At 37.8% G+C, this 24428-nt stretch overlaps 1 protein-coding gene across 1 annotated transcript in view; it reads right to left on the reverse strand.

The window, feature by feature from the left end:
- Positions 1-24428, reverse strand: part of AGBL4 (AGBL carboxypeptidase 4) — a gene marked incomplete at both ends in the record, with an annotated part of 1136473 nt that overhangs the window by 292690 nt on the left and 819355 nt on the right. The window contains 1 exon segment of the mRNA XM_080691412.1: positions 8259-8298. Within this exon segment, the coding sequence (XP_080547538.1) occupies positions 8259-8298 (40 nt within the window).

A 24428-nucleotide genomic window follows, 5' to 3' on the forward strand; every position in this document is an offset into this window, starting at 1 on the left:
GATTAGAATTATCCTATATTGCTTATGGGAATGTAAAATGGCACAACTGTTTTGTAAAACAGTTTGATAGTTTCTCAAAATGCTTGTTCTTCCTAAAATTTAAGTGACCAACAATTTCACGCATATATATATATATATATATATATATATATATATATATGATTTGAAAACATATGTCCTTACAAATTCAGTAGTCAAATCTTTGTAGCAGATTATTTATAATAGCTCAAATGGGAAAAATTCAAATCCATTAAGAGATTTATGGATAAATAAACTGTTATATAATCAGAAGAATATTATTCAATAATAAAAAGGAATAAAGTACTAATACATGCTATAACATGAGTGAATCTTGAAAACATTATGATCCATAAAAACTTATAAAAGGCCATATATAATATGATTTCATTTACATGAAATATCCAAAAGAGGCAAATCCATAGAGACGGAAAATAGATTACTTGTTGCCAAGAACTGAGAAACAATGAAAATAGGGAGTGTTCATCAATTGATATGAAGTTTTATTTGAGCTTATGTCTGGAACTCCTGAACAGTGGTGATGGTTGGACAACTCTATGAATATAGTGAAAATCAAAAAAACTGTAAATTTTAAAGGAAAAATTAAATGCCATGTGAATTGTATCTCAATGAAACTTTATTTAAAAATTCTATAACCAGTATTTTTAACTGGCTCATGAGAATATTAAAATCTTTCTTGAAGTGTAATAAAGTATATTGGTCATTACCAAATATTCTAGTTGTCCTGACTATAGTGCCCTTCTCTATGGAAAGATTCTATATATCTATCCTGTTGAATTTATGAAGGGTCACGTGACTTATTTTGATTAAGGAATTGGACAGAAGTGAGCACTTCTAAGTTATCAAGAGCAGATGAATGGTTCACTATTTCTCTTCTTTCCCTCCATTATGATGACCAATGTGGCAAGTGCTATAAGTGCCTTCTCACATTCTCTCATATTCTCCTGACATATATTATTTCTGCATACATTGAAAAATTTCCAGTCATTAATACCTACATCTACAAATTCTATTTGAGGGATTCATCTGACTACTGGAAAATCCATGCCCATACGTTAAGCAGATTGGAAATGCCAGAAAATTAACACCCCCATCTCCTACATTTTGCATAAATCAGAAGCTTATTGTTCATACCAAATCCCAGAGAGCTCTAGTGGATTTAAGTACCAGCTGCCTTCTGTCATAGCAGAGGCCTCTGTCTGCCCCCTTGCTTGATACTGAACCTTTACTGGCTCCCTTCCTTTTACTGTCTCTCTTCTCAGCTCCCCTACCAGTACCTCTGGCATCACCTCCCAAATAAACTACTTGCAGTAAAATCTTCTTAAGGAACCCAAACAAAGACTTCAAACAATGTCCCAAAATAGAAGCTGCATAGTCAGCCCACATGACAGTGTGGAGCAGAGCTGACTGCAGTCCAGGAGGGACATGTACCAAGAGTGAAAAATAAACCTTTGTTTTATAAGCGTCTGCAGTTTTTATGTCATTGTTACTTCAGCATCATGCCTAGTGAACAATGTAGATTTTTTTTTTTTTTTTTTTTTGGTGGTACTGGGGTTCCTGGAAGCCCTTCTACCTCCAGGCGAAACTCCCAGACCTATTTTATTTCTGGAAACTGGGTCTCTTAAGCCAGGGCGACTGGCTTCGAACCTGCGTGATCCTCCTGTCTCCGCCTCCCAAGCGCGGGGATTACAAGCGTGAGCCACCACGCCCGGCCCAACAATGTAGATTTTTTTCTTTAGTAATTATAACCTAGGATTTTTCTTAAAGACATAATTAGAGATGCAAACACCAATATTTATATAAGAATATTGTGGCACTATGCATGATTAACAGATTGGAGACAATTAATTTAAAATAATAGGGGAATTAAAATGTATTTTTAATTATAGTCAGGTAAAATTTCCTTTTAGAAAAATGTAATAACATTGGAAGATGTTAATGTTATATTCAAATAAAAGAATTTGTATAGTATTCTAATTTCATTTTTAAATTACCTACATATTTGTGTATCCATGTGCAAAAAAATAATAATTCTCTCTCCTCATTTGGTGGTAAGAGTTTTAGTTAGACAGGAACAAAATGTTTCTTCTTTCTGTCTCCCTTCTATTGAGAAGGTTATAGGAGAATAAACTTTCTAAAAAGCAAAAAGGAAACTATAATTGGACTTCTGGGTCAAATAAAAAATACATTCATGCTTCAATAAGCGCATTTATTCTTATCAAATGGTAGTATTGGATAACGTATGAAAATAGACAGTAGGGACCTACTGGGAGAAACACATCTCCATGATGCCAGAGTGAATAACAATGCAAAGGGGAAAGGCATTCTGAGGCTAGTGGCTTGCTGAGACTCAGATGCAGAAGCAGGCAGCAACATTTGAAAGTTTGGCTCCAGTAAAATATAGAGAGAAAAGTACTCAGTAGGAGACTGAGATCAGAGACAAGCTTCTTAGATCAAGTATCTTAGGTGGCGCTTTCTTGAAGTCATGAAACAAGAGTCTACAAAAAAGTTGCTGCCCAACTTTTTGTAGAGAGCTCCTATGAATCACAAGCCTAGAGGAGGGGGGGATATAGATTCAGGAACCAGAAATAATGCCAAGTCATCTGAACTTCTTGTCTTTGGATTTGTTATATCATGAATATTAATCAGGTCCTGCACTGAAGATGTGGATAAAGAAAACTCCGAACACCATCACAAAGGGAGATGTGGGAGTTTGGGGGTAGAAAAAGAGAAAACTTCCTTTCAAAGTGATCCTAAAATTTAAAATTTCAAAACATATGAGGAAATTGAAGGCTAAAAATACTATATAAAATCAACGATTGGAACTTAAATTTCTTCCAGATGAAACTTATTTTATGGAACAAAGATTTTAAAATAAGCACATTGAGGATGTTCAAAGGAACAAATGAAGACATTAAAACCGAACAAGAAATTATGAAACAGAATAGGCAGAAATAAAACAAGAGCAGGTGGATAGGAGCAAAATTAGAAATCTTGGAAGTGAAAAAATATAGATACTGAAATATTGAAAAAGAAAAAAATATGTAGACTACACATGGTCAAAAAGTAAGTATATTCATATAAGTTACTTGAAAGGAACTCAAACTCAGCGCAGGCAAGACACAAACGATAAAAATTATTAAAAGTCAGTTAAGAACCATGATGGAAGACCACTTGACATTTGTTTCATAAGATTTCTTAAAGTAGAAAATCAAAAGAGTGAGGGAAGAAGAAATATTTGATGATATAATTTGCCCATATTTTTTTAAAATTAAAGACATAGATTCTTCTGTGAAAAGTATACTCAGAATACCAAGCAGGATAATTAAAAGTAAATTCAGAACATTAGTAAGATGAACAAATTTTTAAAATATATTTAAAGGAAAAATAAATAGATTTCAAAACAATTATGTAATGACAGACTTTCAACTATAGACATGAAAAGATAATGAACAAAATCCTAAAGGTTCAAAGAAAAGTCCTTCTTAATTAAAATTTATACCTAGCCAAATTATCATTCCAGAGGGAAACCAAAATAAGAAGGCATACAGATTGATGACTAACTATACATTTTCACTAAAATAACTATGAAAAGATGCACTTTAATAAGATAGGAAAGGCTTGAAATATAATAAACAAAGAAACACAAGAATCCGTAAGTTTTATAGAAAATGCCAATTATCTAACAATAATATATTGGTTTTCTTATAAAATGTTCAATTTAAAAAACTAAGCAAGCATTACTAGGTGGTGATAGAAAATGTTAAATTTGGTAGTAAAAGTGTGCTAAGGCTCTTTTTCAGTTGGAAGAATAAAAGAAATTCTGAATAACTGCAGACTTTGTAAAATGTATAGCTAAGTATATATACAGTGGGTAATTAGTTAAGGTTAAAATAAAATCTATAGCAACCAAATCTGCAGAAGATAAAATAGAGGTAATATGTGAAACTTGACCCAATAAAAGCACGGTAAAAGAAGACAACAAAGAAAATGAATGATAAACAAAAAGCACAAATACAATGGTAGGTATATAGCCATAAATATCAGTTATTATAAGTTCAAATAGAGTAAATTCATTTGCCACAGTATAGAGGTTGTTGTTGTTGTTGTTATTTATTATTATTATTATTATTATTATTATTATTATTATTTCGGTGGTACTGGGGATGGAACCCTTCTACCTCCGGGCTACACTCACTCCCAGACCTATTTTATATTTTTATTTGGAAACAGGGTCTCTTAAGCCAGCGAGGCTGGCTTCGAACCTACGCGATCCTTCTGTCCCCGCTTCCCAAGCGCGGGATTTACAAGCATGCGCCACCACGCCCAGCGAGGTTATTATATTTTGGAATATAATTTTATACTTAAAATATAAACATAAAAGGGGACAAGGAAAGGATATCTTCCTATTAGCTATGAAGACAATATTAAAGTTGGTATTTATTATAAATAAGACAATGTGGAATAAATAAAAAGCAAGACTAGCTAATGCAATAGTATAGAGCAAGCTCAGAAAGTCTGTTTCTGAGAATAGTAAAACAGATGTGATAGAAATGTAATTGCTGACAGGTAGGTAAAACAATGGACAAGTTGTTACATATATAGTGCTGAGAAATGGGTTATCCATACATAATTTTTTGGTGGTACTGAGGGTGGAACCCAGGGTTTTTTTTACCTCTGGGCTACACCCCCAGCCCTATTTTTTATAATTTATTCGGAAACAGGATCTCACTAAGTTGCTTAGAGCCTCACTAAGTAGCTGAGGCTGGCTTCAAACCTGTGCGATCCTCCTGTCTCTGCCTCCCAAGTGCAGGGATTACAAATGTGTACCACCACACCCGGCTACATGAATTTAAAAATAACTAAATAATTGTCTAATATCACATAAAAAGATCAGTTCTAAATGAGACAAAGACCGAAGTATGATGCAAAACTTAACAACTTTTTGAAATAGAGGAGCATATTATATCCAGGTTGGGAAGGATTTCTTATGTCACAAAAGCGAAGCTCAAAAAGCAAGAGATAGATGAATTCATTAACATTAACGTTTTAAAAATTTCCACTTAAAAATACATCAGAAATAAACAAAAGATTCCAGCCGCATTCTAGGAGAAGACTTTTGCAGTACATGTAAGGAATAAAGTCTAGATATTCAGAATAATAAACTAAAAATCAATTTAAAAATCCAACAGACTGTACACAATGCTTTGGGAAGTCAATTAACAGAAGAAATGAAATCAGCCAATAAACATACACAAAAGATACTCAACCTCACTAGTAATCAGGGAAACATAGTAACAATAGAATATCATTTTCTTGTTTATCATGCTGACTAGGATAATCTGCATATGTCAATTCTAAATGTTGAGGATGCAGGGATATGACACTACTTGCTGTTGGAAGTGTAAATGTGCTCAACTACTTTAGAGAACTGATTGTTAAGCAGTAAATGTGAGGATGTATATATCAGTAATTCAATAATTCCTTTCCTAGTTATCTGGCATCAAGGTATTCTCATACTTATGTACAAGCTAACACAATAACACTTAGCAGAATTGTTTTCAATGGGAAAATCAATAAATAAGTTATGATTGATAAAATGAATAAATAAATTATAATACTATCATATATGGAATATTATATAACAATTAAAACCAATGAATCAGATCCTCATATATCAACACAAATGATTTAGATGGAAAATATTGAATACATGACAGTGGTGACCTGTAGGGCAAAAAAAAGAGAGGGATACAGTGGGGAGAAAGTCTCAACTTATGTTTATAATATTATTTTAAGTAGGGGAGTCTAGATGGCACAGTGCTGATACGGTAAAGCCAAGCTGTGCGAAAGGGGTGGTATATGGATGATCATTATATCTCTAGCATTTTCTGTATATTTTAAATTATTCACAATAGAAACAATAAGATTTTAAAGAAGATGCCACACAGGCTGTTAAGGCTTTCAAAGTCCCAATCAGCCTTTCAGAGGGCTCCTAGTCTATTTGAGGACTGGCAAGATCAGATTGCATTCTGTGTTGAGGATGGTCTGGTGAGAAGTACAGATGAGCCAGTACCTCCCTTTGGCAGCCCCGGAAGGGAAGCAAGCCCACTCTAGCTGCTGCAGCTTCCAGTGGGGTGAGGAACTGGAGTGAATCTGATAGTGAGAGACAGTTAATGAAAGTGCTTTTGACATGGAATAGAGTCATCCATGTAATGGACAGCCTAATGGTGCTTCCTAACCTTGCAAGCACACATGGATAATATTTTTCTGTAACACTAGAGTAGAGCTATTACCTTGAGGGGCTCCAGCTGCCCCAGGTCTACCTGTGCCCCTGAGAGCTGAGTGGATCGATAGCTCACAATAGTACCAAAGTGTAGCCCTCTTGCAGTACACCAGTGTGCCACAACATACCTTTTGAGAAGCTCTGACCCAGAAGATATGCTTTTCTCATCTAAAAGGAGGGATAATTATAAACCACTCAAACTCTGGCAGTGCTGAGCATTTTGCAATCCCATAGCTGTCTAAAAGGAGTGCACTGGGACTCACAACTACTCTGTTTGGATTTGTGCAATAGCAATTAGGAGCTGAAAAAGCTAGCACAAAAGAAAGGCTGTTAAGAGTCTTGAAATTTCCTTCTCAAGCAACTGAAGACAAATCAAGAACCCCTCCAATTCATACGAATAGGCTCTATCAGGATGTGACCACATGAGGCCTGGGAGTGTATCCATAGGGGCAGGTGTGCATAGTAGCAAAGGACACAATTACAGAGAAGAGCAACTGACCAGGACAGGACAAAGGCAATCCCTCACAGCACCTCAGTAAGGAGGAGCTGGTAGGTCATATGAGTGAGTCACTCCAGTTATGCTGGTCTGTGACTTGGGATTCCTATAAATGTTAATCATATGGTTACTCATATGTGTTCACATATGTGGTGAGTGTAGCTCAATTTATGGGACAGATTAAACATTTTTAAAATTTTCTATATTTCTCCTTATTTCCTTCTTTCTAAGCTATACTTCCCAGCCCTATTTTATTTATTACTTTGAAACAAGTTCTCTCTAAGTTAATGCATCCTGGCCTCAAACCTGTAATCCTTCTGTCTCAGACTCCCAAATACTAGGATTACACGTATATGCCAGTGCACCTGGATTCCAAATTTAGTTTTCTTAAGTCTCCAGTTCAAAGTACTCTACCAGGTGGGCAGATCTACCTCACATTTGTAGTCACTGTCCTATGCCCTGGTTTTATAGACCAGATGAGCAGCCTTTACTCTAGGATAGTGCCTATTGAGAGCAATTTTTCAGTTTCTTTGTAAGGGAGCCAATTGTCCCCTGGCTACAGCATGGCAGGTTTGATGAAAGGCAGGATTGACATAGTTTAGTCCTATTGTTTATGAAGATATTATACATTACCATATTTATCGGTAGTTAATCATTTCTTGAAGCAGCTCCAACCCTACTATTCTGCCATACTGGCTCTTCCCCAGGACCCTATCATCCATAGGCAGTAATTAGTGTTAATACCTAGCACAGCAAGTGGTCACCAGGGCTGCTAAATATTTTGAATATCACCTTGTGGATGAAGATGAACCATCACATTTATTCCTGAGTGCCCACCCTTGGTCCTAAGAATTATATCTCTTGTCCAATTTTGCTTCAATATCCTAATAAAATCCCACTGACAAAACAAACCTGCTTAGTCTTCCACTAGGCTAGACGTTAAGCCTAGGAGAAAGAAAGGACCTTTTAATCTCATAACCACAGCTTTGTGGGAGGGTTGACCTTCCCTTAAAGGTAAGAGACAAAAGTCACCTTGACCTTCAGCACAGTCAGCCAAACCTGGTCACTTCCCCAGACTGGCTCTTCCTTAGGTCTCAAACTTTCATTTTATGGCACCTTCAGGATTCTCAGTGACTTTAAAAGTTATTTCTCAGGAGACCCATACACTTGTTTGAGTCCAATGAGTGACTAGGGGAGAACCTGTGCAGCAACACCCAGAGTATCAGCACTGGCCACCAAAGAGTGAGGGGCAGGCAGCACAGGGCTGGGAGAGCAAAGAAGGTGCCCTGGAGCAGAGGGTCCAGGGAGAGGGTCATTGATGGCACAATAACTCTTCTGTTCATTCAGGGAGCCAGAGCAGGAACCACACTGGATGGGAAACAAAGCATCACTCTGGGAAAAGAGGAAAAGCCAGGCAGAACGGCCATGCCTACTCACCGGGGCTGGTTATTGTCAGGAGGTCAAGCTGCCGCTGTTGCTGAAAAAGAAGACACACAATGAGAGCACTGATTTGAACCAGAGCTGAACCTGTGCTTAGCAGATCAGGGTGGACATGCAAGACAATGCCTGGCTACACAAAGCAATGTAAATTTTACACACATGGTGCTTGTTCACAATTCTGTGGTGAGGCCTTGCCTCCTAGAGATAACAGGGAATGCAAGGCTTTCCCACTTGTCCATAGATGCACAGGTTGTCAGGCCTGAGAGGGCTTTAGGGGTCTTCCAGTCAAACAAACTCTGGGATATGGAAAAAGAGGGTTTTAGGGAAATGTGGCTCAGCTAGGCCCACAGAGAAAGTCCTTTTCCAGTTTCAGAGCTGTGGGCTCATCCCTCCGGCCTGAGATGCGTGTACTCTTTGGTGCCTGTGTCACTCTTAGTCCCTAATGACTCCTCTCTAAGATACTTCTGGGCTGTTTTATTTCTTTATCCTGATCAGCAATGCTATAATAATCTCAATTTCTGATAATGCAATCATTTCTTCTTGAACTAAATCCTTATACCTTTGTATCACACAACATCCGCACAAAACAATTGTTGTCAAGCACGTTAGGCTATACAGATGACATGATGCTGCTTGCTTTGAAGGTATCTGGCCTTGGCTATCCCAAGGCCTGGGGTGATCAATATCTTAGAAGCCCAGTGCCCTCTCATAGAATACCTACCAAGAAACCTTGTCCTCGACTGGATGTCTGGTAAGCTGAGTGTACAGTGTGGTAGTGATGAGCAGCTCCTTTGTAAGGACTTCAAACAGGCTTCCTTAACTACAGCCTCCCTGATGACCTCTGTCTCTTTCTTAAACTAGATTTTCTGTAAATAGAACTGCAATATCTATTTTTCTTTTCTTAAAAGGGTCTAATGAAACAGAATCACCGATCGGGGCTTCAAATTGCAGAAGTGGCTAATTATCAGGTATTCCATCCAGAGGACACATGTGGTACTTCACCTTATCTACGTTTCCCTCTTTATCTTGTGTTTCTCCAAGAATGGTTCCTGAAATACATCCTAAGCAGAAAGAGGGAGGCTGCACCATATTTTGAGAGCCAACTCAAGGTAAGGCACCGTAGGTGCTTAGATGTCTCCCTTCTCTTCATTTATAAGATCCTCCTGACAACCATATGGGTGAGTATTATACAGGGGAAAGACATGGCATCTGGAGAGGCAAAATCATTTGTCCAAGACCACATCTTCATTAAACAGTAGGGCAAGGATTAGAATTTAGTCAGCTCTAATCTCAGTTTTAAAGCCCCAAATGTGACAATGAATATACATTGCCTATCATGATGTCTGGTACTTAATAGGTTCTCAGTAAAAAAAAAAAATCTATTTAGCATTAATGTGGTTTTTAAGCTGCCTTTTCTTTTTTCATAGAATTATGGATACTTAGAGCTCATAAGTCATTGACTCTAACCTGCCACCATTAAGGGAATCTCCTGTAGAATTGCACCCCTCCTCTGTTATATGAACTGTTTCTGTTTCATCCCTTTTCTTGTTAGGAAGTCATTACCACTTATTGATCAGTCAGTTCTGTGTTGACCAGGGGAAAATGCTGTTTCCATATAACACCATCACTACTGCTGCCTCAGCCCACAATAGTTTAAAGGTCTGTGTTTCTGTTTCTTCAAGCCAAGTGTTTCCAGTTCCCTAGTCCTTTTCTCATTGGACCTGGACTCAAATCTCCCTGTGGGTCACTCTCCTTCTCACTGAACTTTGACCTGTCCCAGTCAAAACATGTTTAAGACCTCTGTATCAATTGCTTCTATGATTTCTTGTGGACCTAAAAGCAGGTCTATGTCTTTTTGGAGTCTTCTCATTTGCACAACTCTGTTTTCCTGCCAACTCATAACTCATTACAGTTGATATTTCCAAGCCGACAATGTAACTCTAAGGTACTGTTGATCTATGCATGGATTCTCACACTGAAATGAAATGTATACTCCCCTCCCAAACATAAAACCAGACCAGTGGGAAAACTGGCCCAAGCTGCCTTTGCCAAGGCCAACCTGTATGGCCTGGCACTTTCCTCATGCGTGAGGGTAATTGTGTAATTTTTTTCTTCTCGATGAGCCTAACTTTGTGATGATCATCTTGGTAAAGGAAGGCTACTTATCTGAAAGGTATCTAATTCCTAATTAAAAACTGTTGCCAAATGGTGACTCTGAGCCCAAGGTCCAGTAGAGATAAATGAGAAGAAAGCCTGAGAGGAGTCAGGCACACATGAGTATGTGTATAACTTACTGTCTCTGGTCCTACATTTCACAATTCTAAAATGATCAGGTGAGACCTAAATACCATCAGTGAGTCTGAGAGCACAGGCACAGGCAATCAGGCACTGTGCTTATGGGTACTCTGTTCTGATATAAGAGCCTCCTGTGAACACCTGGAGTCAAGGCTCTGGGGGCGTCAAGGGCAGAGTCAGAATTTAAAAAGGGATGCATTTTCGGTTATATTCCTAAGTTGCAGTTTTCTGTGCATGTGTGAGTCTTCCTCACTAGATGAGCATCTTGAGGGTCCAGAACATCTATTGTTCAATTTAGCTACCTCAGGTGACACAGAGTAGCCTTCAGTCAGTATTTGCTGAGCTTAACTGAACTAATCCCCAAATACTCAGAAAATCCTTACAAACCTCCATTACTTTGCTTATCCTGCTCTCTTGCCCACCCTTCAATAGTCTTCCTGAGATCTCACCCCCTTCTCAAGTCCCTGTGACATCTTGTACACTAGCTCCCAAACCTAACCCCATTCTCTCCCGTCCTCAGAGCAGAATGAGTATTTCATACTTTGTTCTTCCAATGCATTTGACAAAACCCATTTTGTAAAATGCTCTATCTTCATCATCTATTTCTCTGTCTATATTTCTTACAAGGTCCTTACTTGAGAACCAGGTTATGCCATTTCATCTCTGTGCCTCCAGTGCCCAGAATGAAGCCCTGGAGTGTTTGATGACATCTAGTTCAAATAATTCAACTATTCTGCAATTCCTTCTAAGTAGGGATCCATCAGCATGAAAAGCAAACATGCTCCTCCCTTTCCAAGACATCCTCTGCAACAGGTTTGAGGTCTCTTGCCTTAATGTCTGTATTCCTGCCATTTCTGCAGCCAGCAGTGCAGTCTACCCATCTCCTTTGAGAGAAAGCTTCCTTTCTTCACTCCCATCCAGAGGATCACCAACTCCCATCCATCGGATCACCATCTCTGCTGGACTGCTATAACTCCCACTGTCTGTACCACCCCTGTGGTGATGAAATAAATCTAACCTGGAAACAAGCCCATTTTACCTATAGTTCACTAACATAGGCTTGCACCACCTAGTGGCACAACAAGTTAAGTGTAGGCTATTGTTTAACCTGTAGCTCTTTAGATCGGATTAAAAAATTCTCTAGGCAAATTAAAACAAAGTGTATGTTCCGAAATAATTCTACAACAACTCTTAGCTAATAAACTGGAAGTCAAATAATTTCCTCAAAAATCTTTCAAAAATAAGAGGAATGAAATGAAAGTAAACATTTTTATCAATAGTTTACCTATCACAATCATTTTGAGATTACCAATGAGGAACTGTATGGCATTTGTAAATAGCTTATGGAAATTGGCCAATAATATACAGTCTTTTATATATAAATAGGGGGTATTATATATAAAGAATTAGCAAAAATTATTGCACTTAGATAGCAACTGAGAGAGATAGCCTCTTACACGAATATGATACACTAACAACCTGTAAGGCAGGATATGTATATTACCTAGAAGAAGTAAAATTAGCAAGATGGGTGGCAGGTCAGATAGGCAAACAGGGCCTGCTAACTTCTAAACCACTAGTTGACCAATAGCTACATCCAAGGAAGGTAGAGCCTTTACATGTGTGGTTGTGGTGGTAGTAGTAGGTGTGTGTGTGTGTGTGTGTGTGTGTGTGTGTGTGTGTGTGTGTTTTCACATATTTTACCTAGGATGGGGAATAGGACAAAGAAATTCCAATTAAGCAAAGAAATTCCACACCCATATAGAAGGAAATGTATTCATGTGTGCCTGTGTGGTATTCCAGGGACTCCTGGAGGGATGGGGTGTGTCATGCTGGGTCAATCAGGAGTTGATGTGTGGATACCTGACTGTGTATGAGTCCTACATCCAGCCTTCCCTAGTAAAAGTGGTACCCATGGACATTCAGAAGAACCAATTTCTGCATCTAATTACCCTGTCATGAATTCTTAGCATATGAAAAGCTGTTCAGCATCTTTAGCAATTCAGGAAATGCAAATCAGAACTACACTGAAATTTCATCTCACTCAGGTTATTGTTTATCAAAAAGATAAATATAATGCTGGTGAGGATGTGGGGGAAAAGGAACACTTATACACTGTTGTTGGGATTGTAAATTAGTACAACTACTAAGAAGGTCAGGATAGACATTTCTCAAAAGACTGGAATGAAGCCATCATATTATCCATCTATACCACGCCTTCATATTTATCTGAAAAAATTAAAATCAGCATACTAAGCCAAGTATGGTGGTGCATGCCTATAATTCCAGTACTTGGGAGGCTGATATGGGTGGATCACAAGTTCGAGGCCACCTTCAGCACCTTAGTAAGATGCTGCTTCAAAGATAAAAAAAAAAAAAAATTGAGCTGGGATATAGTTCAGGCATAGAATGCCCTTGAGTTCAATCCTCAGTAATAACACACACACACACACACACACACACACACACACACACACACACACCATACACACATACACACATACACACACAAAACCAACATACTATACGGTTAAATGCATATCCATGTTTATAACAGTGCAGTTCACAATAGTCAAATTGTAGAACTAGCCTAGGCATTAACCAACAGATGAATGAATAAAGAAAATGTGGGCTATATATACAATGGAATCTTATTTAGCCATAAAGAAGAATAATATTATGTCATCTGCAGGAAAATGGATAGAACTTGAGAACATTTTGTTAAAAGAAATAAGACAGGCTCAGAAAGTGAAGGGTTTTATGTTTTCTCTCATATGTAGAAGATAGAGAGAAAAAAGAAAAAATGGAGAGATTTTATGAAAATAGAAGGGAGATAGGTAGTGTAGAGGAAGGTGAGCAGTGGAAGGAAGAAGAGGTGGGAGAGGGGTGGGAACACTGTAGAATAAAATTGACCAAATTTTGTTAGATGCATGTACAAATACGTAACAAAAATCCAACTATTATGTATAATTATAATATACTAATAAAAACAAAATTAAAATGAAGAAAAAGAAACCTCTTTCAAGAGTTCTAGACGTTTTGTGGGTTCAGTTATTCTAAATGAAATCTATAGTTGTCCTAAATTAACGAACCTATCTTTAAATGTTTTGTAAGCAAATAAGTAGTACATATTTACTCTTGTCATTTCTTAAATTATCAGAAAATTCAGAGCAAAAATAAGAATTAATGAAACCCTACCACTAAAAGAGAACCATTATTAATATTTTGGTGTATTTTTGTTACTTTTCTCACTGTGTACAATTAATGAGATGGTACTAAGAAGGCAGTTTGTAAAGCCCAGTGACTGTAGCCTCCTATACAGGCTTCTCAATCTGGGGGACTCTTTCAGGTAACATCAAACCTGGAAGATAATCTCTCTGTCTCTGCCCCTCTGACTAAAGTTGCAGAAAGAATTTTGAGGAAAGCTCACTGGACTCAAAAGCAGACAGACAAAGGTGTGAATCCTGATTCTATAACCTCTGAGCTGTGTTATCCTAAACATGTTATTTGAACTAGCTGGTGATTAGGTACTCATCCATTAAAAAACCTGCACATCAACCTCCAGGGACCTAGCAGGAAGGGGATGCTAAGAAAATAAGGCAGAATCTCTATAAATAGGTGGCAGTAGGTAGCATGGGAACACACTGGCTGAGACCTGCGATTTCTGAGCGCTGACCCCAGCTCTTTGCTGCCTCTGGCTGAATCTATGGACTTCTTGCTGGTACCTAGCCTTTACAACAACCACTTAACTTGCCTCTCTAATTCTAGTCTCATCTTTCCCAGTTTATCCTTCACACTGCAGTTGGAGTGAGCTTCCTAGAGGGTATATCTTAAAAAACAGTCAGAAACTGGGAGTGGTTGTAGTGCACACCAGTAATACCAGTATGTGGGAGGCTGAGACAGGCAGATCATAGGTTAGCGTCCAGCATCCAGCCTCAGCAGCTTAGCCAGAATCTCTAGTGAGATCCTGTTTAAAAAAAAAAGTCTGAGAGTATAGCACAGATGTATAATGCCCCTAGATTAAATCCTCAATCTCTCTCTCTCTCTCTCTCTCTCTCTCTCGCGCGCGCGCACACACACCCACCCACACACCATACACACACACACACACACACACACACACACACACACACACACACACACACACACCTTATCAGGGTGCTTATACAGTTAGCAGCTCTTCTAGGATTCTGTGACTTGCCTCTGACGCTGGCCTCCAGCTGTCATGACAACTTCCTTTTCTCCAGTTTGCTCTGCTTTCTTCTCTAGGCCTCTGCACAAGTCATTCCCTCTACAGGGAATAACAAGCCCATATTCGTCTACAGTGCCTAGTTGATTCCCACTTGTTATGTAGCTCTCAACTACATACTATTCTTCTGTAAGGACTTTTGCAACCTGCTAACACTGGGGTGGAGGCAGTCTCTGCTCTCCTTAGAGGACCACTGCCTTGTATCTCCCTGGCCTGTTTACTTCTCTACCATCTCTGCTGGTCCTATGAGCTCCCCGAGGGCCAGGGCTGGGCCCTTCACTTCACTTGTCTGTGCTAGGATCAAGCCCAGCATTTGAGCAATAGGATATGCTCAGTAAAGATCTGCCAATTCCCTGTTACAAAGATTGGTGACAATTCCTGGTACCAATGGGTCACCAGAAGAGGCCTCTTGTTTTAGCCTTTCTCTTCAAGAGACACATATACAGTATTCATGCACTGCCCCCATACTTTTTCTCAAAACCCTCCTTTCTTTCTTTTACTTGGAGACCCAGAAATTGGGCCCAGAGAATTTGGCCTTCTTCATCTGGGTGGATAATCATGAGGCTATGGTTAAAAATGGACTTTTCATTTTGGTCACGACTGCATTGCAATTACCTCCCAGAATGAAAAGGGACATGGTGTTCTGGGAGCTCAGGGGCTGGTTCAATGTGTGGGGTTCTGCGTGGTAGAAGAGAATAGTCACTGATTATGTGTTCTGTTTTGCTTTCTGTGTTTCGTGCAAGATAGCTATTTGGGGAAAAGTCAGGCTTTTTCACGGCATAGACTGGAGATGATTTAAACAAGAGCACCAGTAATCCCCAAGCATTTTCCTGTCTATCCAGAAACTGGCTATTGTAGGGAGGACCTGGGGATTAACACCTCCCCAAGAGGGGGCCCCAAGGGCAGGGGCACCCCTTTCCTTGCTCAGCTCCTCCCCTTCCCCAGTCCTATACTGCCTTTGGATCCTTCTAGGCATCTGGGATCCAAAGTCCCCCCTCCCTCCCCTATTCTCATTTGAATCCTGCTCCCTAGAAAATATTTCCTGTGGCACTGACCTCTTTCTAAACTCACTGCTTCTAATCTCTCTTACTCTAGTCTAGCTTCCTCACTTGTTGCATGACTGATTATTTAAAATTAAATGTGCTCCATTCTAATAAATTAATGATTCTCATTGCATTTTTATAAGACTAGAATTTTTAGTGTGGCATCTAAGGAAGGTGTCAGAAATCTCCACAAGTTTTATGTGCTACTTGAAAAAGCAATTTTTATACTATAATATAATCTCATATCTAGAAAAAAGGCAATCACTTCTACCTATTATTTTCATAACCAAACTAAGAGGGTTTCTTTTAAAGAAGAGGCAATTGAAGGGTCCCTGGAGAATGGGAACTATTTTATTTTTCATTGAGGAAGTAGGACTACTTGGGGGGGGTCTTGGGGATTGAACCCAGGGGCATTCTACCTCTGAACTACACCCCCAGCCCTATTTTATTTTTTATTTTGAAGCAAGGTATCACTAAGTTATGGAGGACCTCATTAAATTGCTCAGGCTGATGATGAGCCTTGAACTCCTCTCAGCCTCCCAAGTACTGGGTTTACAAGTGTGCACCATTATACCCAGCTGGGCCACCTTTTAAGAAATAATTAAAGAAGAGGTGCCTAGATTGGCAATGAGACTACCCCTCTTCTCTGGGAGTTACTGGGTCTTTTTATGCTTGACATTCAGTTATTGAGAGTACTAAGGTGTGATAGTTTGATATAGAATGGCCTCTTGAAGAGCTCAGAAATTGGTGTTTGAAGTTGATGTAATTGAGTCATGAGGGTTGTAATTCCCGCAGTGGATAAATCCATTGTAATGGATTTATACATTACAATCTATTTACCTGGGTGGTGGCCTAGGAGGCAGGTAGGATGTAGCTGGAGAAGGTCCCGGGCCCCTGGGGATACAGCCTTGGAGATTATATATGATTCCTTCTTCCCTTACCCTCCCCAGCCTCACCTGGACTGAACTTCAAAACCATGAGCAAATAAATCTTCCTTCCTCTAAGTTATATGGCAATAGAGATTGAGTGTTAGCAGGACTCGTAAACGCTGCTTTTCTTGTTCGCCATCTTCCTGGTCAGGCCTTTTAGAGTATATCTGTGAAGATGCTGATGAATACACTGGGCATCTCCCTCAAGCACTGTACTCTGTTTCTTAATATATTTGGTTATCTAATGTATAATACACCAACTAAAAATAATTAGAAGACACAATAAAAGAAATACACCAAAATTTAAAAAAACTTAACTAAAGACATGAGGAAAAGAAAAATAAGGATAGAAGAAATTAGTTGTCTTTGGTGTGAGGTGGCCCAGGGGACTTGCTTCGCTATAGACAGGGACATGCCAGCAGTGCTGTATCTGGAACAGTGAGCTGCTTCCCACACTGTGGCTGGATAAGGTTTAGGGAACGCAGAGATAGGGGAAAGGCAGGGGCAGTAGGAGTGCTGGGACCAGAATAAGGAACCACTGCTCTGGATGTGGGTAGGAGCAATGGCAGACAATAAGTGCAAACCGTAGCTCACACACTCACAAGTGTCATATATTGCCTTTAGACAAATTACTTCACCTTTTATAGCATAGGGTAGAATATACAATTCACATGCTTTTTAAGATAAAGCGTAATACTCAATCAAATAGAAAAGTGTCAGACTTTCTGAGAGTGTCAAGCTCATTCTACATAGGTGGAAGAGTTCAGATGATGTGACTTCTAAAAAGATCCTAGCACACACAAGTACATGTTCAATACAGTCCTCGAGGCTCCTCTGTACCTGGTCCTTGGCCACAAATGTTACCCCTATGTGTGGTACGTATCTGCCTGAGCCTCTGACTGAGCTCTTGTAGGCAAGGATGCCTTGAGATTCAGAGAGCTCTCTCTGGTTCCTCCCACTGTACTTGGCGCATAGCAGGCCCTCAGTCGTGTTTGCTGGATTGCATGAAACTGTGGACTTCCTGTGAAAATATCATGACATTCAGAATAAAAGTCTGGCAGTGAAAGTGAGGTGACATTAATCTGCATTCCTGCCCAGCCAGAGCAATGCCTCTGCACAATGTCAGAGTTATATATACTTCAGGAAGTAAAAGTGCCAGGCCATAAAAGTCTATTTTCTGCATTTGACTGGCTCTCATGGAAGCTCCATTCCATGCTGATCAGCCACGACTTTCCACCAGAAATTGCCAGCTTGATTGTGGGGAAAGAATCCAGATCTAATTGTTCTTTGTATGCCTGGGACAGAAGGTATTGTTGCTTGAAAAATGGAACTGTCTAAATTAATTTTCCTGAAACAAACATCTTTGCCAAATAAAAGCAATGCATAATAACAGCCCATAATTAAAAGCAAAATGATACCTTTTGTTACACAGGGAAAGCAAATGTGTTCAACACACACACACACACACACACACACACACACACACACAGAGAGAGAGAGAGAGAGAGAGAGAGAGAGAGAGAGAGAGAGAGAGAGAGAGAACTGTTATTTTCTTGGAACTCCAGGGACATCTTGAAATCTGATTTGAGGTGTGTGTGTGTGTGTGTGTGTGTGTGTGTGTGTGGTGTGCATGCGTGCTCACATTTAGAAGTAGAATGGTGTGTGAAGAAATGTCTCTTTCATTTTCTACTTTTTTGATATTGAAAAAGAAGTTTTGAGAATGAGTATCACTCATCTCTGATTTTTCAACAAGGCAACCAGAATTTTCTTAAATCCCATTATACTTTTCATAGATACTGGGAAAGCAAAGGGAAATAACATCAAACCACCCTTATTTTTCCTTGTCTAATTTTCTTAACCTATTTTAACTTAATTATACATATTTTTATATCTCTGTAAACTGACAAATCCTTTATAAAAGACTTAAAAAGTAAAAATTTTTATTGAAGCTAGGCGTGGTGGGGCATGCTTGTAATCCCAACATTAGGGAGGCTGAGACCAGAGGATCGCGGTTCACGAACAGCCTCAACTACTTAGTGAGGCCCTCTGCAACTCAGTGAGACCCTGTTTAAAAATAAAGAATAAAAAATTGGGCAGGGGGTGTAGCTCAAGGTCAAATGCCTCTGAGTTCCATCCCCAGACCCACACAACAAAAATTATTGAATATTTACTATGAAGTGAGTGCTTTATGCTTACTAATTTTAACTTCAAAATATTCTTAAAAGCAAATAGTTAATTCCACGCATCAGAGAGGAGGAAACCGGAGGACAGAGTCACACAATTATATGACTAAAATCATATAACTAGTAAATGATGATATTCAGAGTTAAACTGAGATTCTGACCATGGAGTCTGTGCCTTCAAACATACATGTTCCATATTATATAAAATGGTTAAGTAATATCAATGATAGTGAAATAAAAATACATATAAAAAGAAAATAAAAATGAAAAAGTACATATTCAGATTTCAACATCCCAACAGCTATTTTTTTCATGCTTTTTTCTAAGTTTTATCTAAGTATCTGTGCTTGTAATACATAGGTAATAATTATATATTTTATTTTATTAATATTGTGTTTTGCAGTACTGGGGATAGAACCCAGAAGCTTTCTACCTCTGTGCTACACCCCTAGCCCTATTTACTATCTTTTATTTTTCTTTTTCTTTCTTTTTTATTTTTTTGGTGGTATTGGGGTTCCTGGAAACCTTGAAACCCTCTACCTCCAGGCTATACTCACAGTACCTATTTATATATTTTTTAATTTGGAAACAGGGTCTTTTAAGCCAGTGTGGCTGGCTTCGAACCTGCGGGATCCTCCTGTCTCCGCCTCTTAAGTGCAGGGATTGCAAGCATGCGCCACCACGCCCCGCATCTAACCCTATTTTCTATTTTGAAACAGGGTCTCATTAAGTTGTGGGGGGCCTCTCTGATAGCTGAGGCTGGCTGCAAACTTGCAATCCTCCTGTCTCAGCCTCCCAAGTACTGAGATTACAAGTGTGTACCACCACACCTGGATAATATATATTTTAAAAAATATATAATCATTGCATGACTATAGTGTTACTTTTTGTATTTTGTTATTTTTAGGTTACATTCTGTGTTTAGAAGTTTTCCAAATCTATTACATAGTCTTTCTAAACATTATTTTAATGACTTCATAATGTTCCATTTAGTGAAAGTGTAGAGTTTAAATATAAGACATTTAGGCTATTATTATTTTGTTATTATAAATACCATTTCAATAAACATCTTCCTGAAAGCAATTTTTTTCTTCATTTGGGTTAGATTATTTTCCTGGGATGAATACTCAAGAGTGGAATTACTGGGTCAGAAAATATGCACCTTTTCATTATTTTCTTGGTATATATTGCCAAATTGCTTTCCAGTAGTATCATTTCAATTTACATTTCCATCAAATAGTGTGTAAAATAAAGATTTTACTATAGCCTTGCCAATATGAATTTTAACTTATTTTGGATTCCACATATAAGTGAAATCACACAGAATTTGTCTTTGTGTGCCTGGCTTCTTTCATTTAACATAATATCATTCAGATTTATCTATGTTGTCACAAATGACAAAACTTCCTGAGAAGCATTCAGCTGCGTATATATGCACCACAATTTCTTCATCTGTTCATATATTAATGAACACTTGGGTTGATTCCATATTCTGACTACTGTGGATAATGATGCAGTTAACATAGGAATGCAAGTATCTCTTTGACATACTAATTTCATCACCTTTGGGTACAAAATCAGGTTATATAATAATTATAATAATAATTCTATAATGGATTATATAATAATGGATTATATAATAATTCTAATAATGGATGATATAATAATTCTAATAATGGATTATATAATAATCATGAGTCTTATTTTTTAAGTCTAGCTAAGGATTTGTCAATTTTGTTTATATTCTTGAAAAGCAACTTTTTGTTCCATTAATCTTTTTTCTATTTCTTTGCTCTACTAATTCTGGGTTTGGTTTGTTGTTTTTATAATTTCTTGAGGCATGATAAGTTGTTTATTTCCTTTCTGCTCTCCTGATATAGGTATTGACTGTTATAAACTCCCCTCAGTACTGCTTCTGTTTTAGTATGTTTTATTTTTTCATTTTCATTTGTTTCAAAGATTTAAAAATTTCTTCAGTATTTTGTCCTGATCCAATGGTTGCTCAGGAGTATGTTGTTTAATTTTCATGTATTTGTATATTTTCTAAGGGTTTCCTTGTTACCAATTTTTAGTCTTATTGCATTTTGGTAAGAAAAATGTTCAATATGATTTCATTTTTTAAAGAAGTTTTTAAGATTTCTTTAGTGGTCTACTACATGATCTACCCTGGAGAATGTTCCATGTGCTTTTGAAAGTAATGTGTATTTTGAGCTGTTGGACAGAATGTTCTACAGATGTCTTTAGGTTCATTTGGTCAAGATACAATTTAATTCCGACTTGTTTTGTTAATTTTCTGTCTGAATAATCTGGTCATTGCTGAAGGTGGGATTAAAACCTCTGCTACTAACTACTGTATTGAAGTCCAGCTCTCCCTTTAAGTGTATACTACAATTGTTCTCTTTCTGAATTAACTTCTTTAGAATTAATAATAAATCTTTCTTGTCTCATTCTATTGCTCTTGATTGAAAGTCTATTTTATATGATAAAAGTATGGCTATTCCTGATATTATTTGAATTTTATTTTCAAGAAATATCTTTTCCACCATTTTATTTTTCAGTCCATACTTGTTTTTAGAAGTGAAGTGAGATTCATTTCTTGTAGGTAGCATATATTTGGGTCTTTTGTGTGTGTGTGGTATTGGGGGTAGAACCCAGGGGATTTTCTAACTTCAGGCTATACTCCCAGACCTATTATATTGTATTTGGAAACAGGGTCTCACTAAGTTGCTGAGAGCCTCACTAAGTAGCTGAAGCTGGCTTTGAACCTGTGCGATCCTCCTGTCTCAGCCTCCCAAGCGCTGGGATTACAAGCGTGCGCCACCACGCCCGGCTATATTTGGGTCTTTTAAAAAAATTAATTCAGTTACTCTATGCTTTTAAACTGAAGATGTAATCCATTTACATTTTAGCTATTTATAAATAGGTAAGATCTTACTAATTTTTGCAATTATTCATTTATTACTTCCTTTCTACTGGTGCACGCTTATAATCTCAGCATTTAGGATGCTGAGACTGGAGGATTGGGGTTCGCAGATAGCTTCAGCTACTTAGTGTGGCCTTTTGCAACTCAGTGAGACAATATTTAAAAATAAAGAATAAAAATTTTGGCTGGTGGTATAGCTCAGAGGTAGAATGCTCAGGGTTCCATTCCCAGGCTGCAAAAAAAAAAAAAAAAAAAAACCCCAAAAAAACTATAAACAAACAAATACTGGTGACGATGTGAAATGTGGAGAAGTGGGAACTCTAATACACTGTTGGTGGGATTGCAAATTAGTGCAACCACTTTAGAAAAGAGCATAAAGAATCTTCAGAAGAATGGGAACGAACCTACCATATGATCCAGGAATACCACTTTTAGTTATCTACCTAAAAGAATGGACACCAAACAACCAAACTAATGCATGCGTATCTATGTTCATAGCTGCACAATTCACACTTGCCAAACTATGGAACCAACCAAGATGTCCATCAACAGACAAATGGAGTACAAATCTATGGGAAATGCATACAATGGAACTTTACTCAGCCATCAAGAAGAACAAAATTAAGTCATTTGCAGAGAAATGGATGGAACTGGAGAACATTATGCTAAGTGAGATTAGTCAGTCACAAAAAGTAAAAAAAAAAAATCATATGCTTTTCTAATATGCAGAAGAAGCTAGGGAGAAAAAAAGGTCAGAGATGGAACTCTACACGAGAAAGCAAAAACCATAGATGAAATAAAGTGACCTGAGGGGAATGAGAGGGAGGAAGAGGAACATTCCCTAATGTACATAAACATATCAAAGTCAATCACTAAGCCAAACATGAGAAGAGGGTAGGGGAAGGATTGAGATGGGAATTGGGGAAAGGCTAAATGAGTGATCTGTGCATGTAGGCCTCTACCATCTTGAACCCCATTAAGATGTATGACTAAAATGTACTAATAAAAAAAATTTAAAAATAAGCCTCTACACTTGCACTCCATTCCTCCTCATATTTTCAAGTTTTGATGTCACATCTCCCATTTCATATTGCCTATCTCTCTTGACATATTAATGCAGTTATTATTTTAATTATTTTATTTTCCTTCAATTTTCATGCTTAAGGCATAAATGGCTTATATATCATGTTCATAATATTAGAACATTCTGAATTTGTCTGTATTGTTTATATTACTAAAGAGTTTTATACCTTCCAGGGTTTTCTTCTTATTCACATCTCTTTCTTTGATGAACTCCCTTTAGCATTTCTTATAGAACAAGTCTGGTGATGATAAATTCTCTCATATTTTTTAGGTAATTTCTTTACTTCTTATTCCTAAAGAAGTTAGCTTGCTGGGTATAGTGTTTTTGGTTAGCAGGTTTTTCATTCAGCATTATGAATATCTCATCACACAAACTCCTGACATGTAATGTTTCTACTGAGAAATTTGTTGTCAGGTGAATTAAAGTAATCTTCTGTGTTGTTTCTTTTTTTGTGTGGTTTTGATAATTCTTTCCTCATCTTTAAATTTGAGGGGATTTGCTATAGTATGTCTTGGGGTAGTAATGATGATCTTTGACCTTCATAAATCTCTGATCTTTGTGTGTGTGCTTTGTGTATGTATGTGTTTATATATATATATATTCTTTTCTTCTCTAGACTTGTTTTTTCTGCTCTTATATCTTTGAATAAGCTTTCTATACCTCTGGCTCTTTTAATACTATACAAATTTCTATTAGCATCCTTCATTCCTCTTCACTCTTTTTTTATTCCTTCTCTGATGCTGTATTTTCAAGTAGCCTGTCTTTAAGCTCACTGAGTCTTTTGTTTAGTCTATTCTGTTACTTATGCCTTCTGCTGCATTTTTCATTTGGTATAGTGTACTTTTCAGTACATGGTTTTATGTTTGATTTTTTAAACATTACTTTAATCTCTTTGAAGTATGAAATTGTTTCTCTGTGTTTTCTTAAAGTCCATTGGATTTCATTAAAATAGCTATTTCAAATTCTATCAGAGAATTTGTACATATCAATTTCGGTATGGTCAGTTTCCGGTACCTTACTTTATCCATTAAGTGAAGTCATGTTTCCCTGAGAGTTTTTGAAGCTTGTTGGCATGTGATGCGTGATGCCATCTATGCATTATGGAATTAGGTATTTGTTCTTGTCTTTGCAATCTGACTTCATGTGTACTTGTCCTTAGGTTGTCTATTTTCTCTGACTCTGTGGTCACTGCTACTATTTCATAATTAGATGGTGCCTTAAATCTAGATTTGTTGCAAGTTCTCAGTGTGTGTACTGTCATTGCTTCAGCACTAGAGGGTGACCCAGGCCCAAGTTTGTATAAAACCCACAGTTGGTGTGTTGCCCAGTATGGACTGGGGGAGTGCTTAAAAAGGGTAATCTGTACCCACAAGCCTCTGCTTGGGGCCAGAACACCTCGCTCATAGTTATAAGTTGGTGGTCAGGTGCTATGGGATTCTGCCCAGTACTGGGCCTCACCAT

The sequence above is a fragment of the Muscardinus avellanarius genome (genome assembly GCF_963383645.1).
Source record: "Muscardinus avellanarius genome assembly, chromosome: 3".
In the NCBI taxonomy this organism is placed as follows: domain Eukaryota; kingdom Metazoa; phylum Chordata; class Mammalia; order Rodentia; family Gliridae; genus Muscardinus; species Muscardinus avellanarius.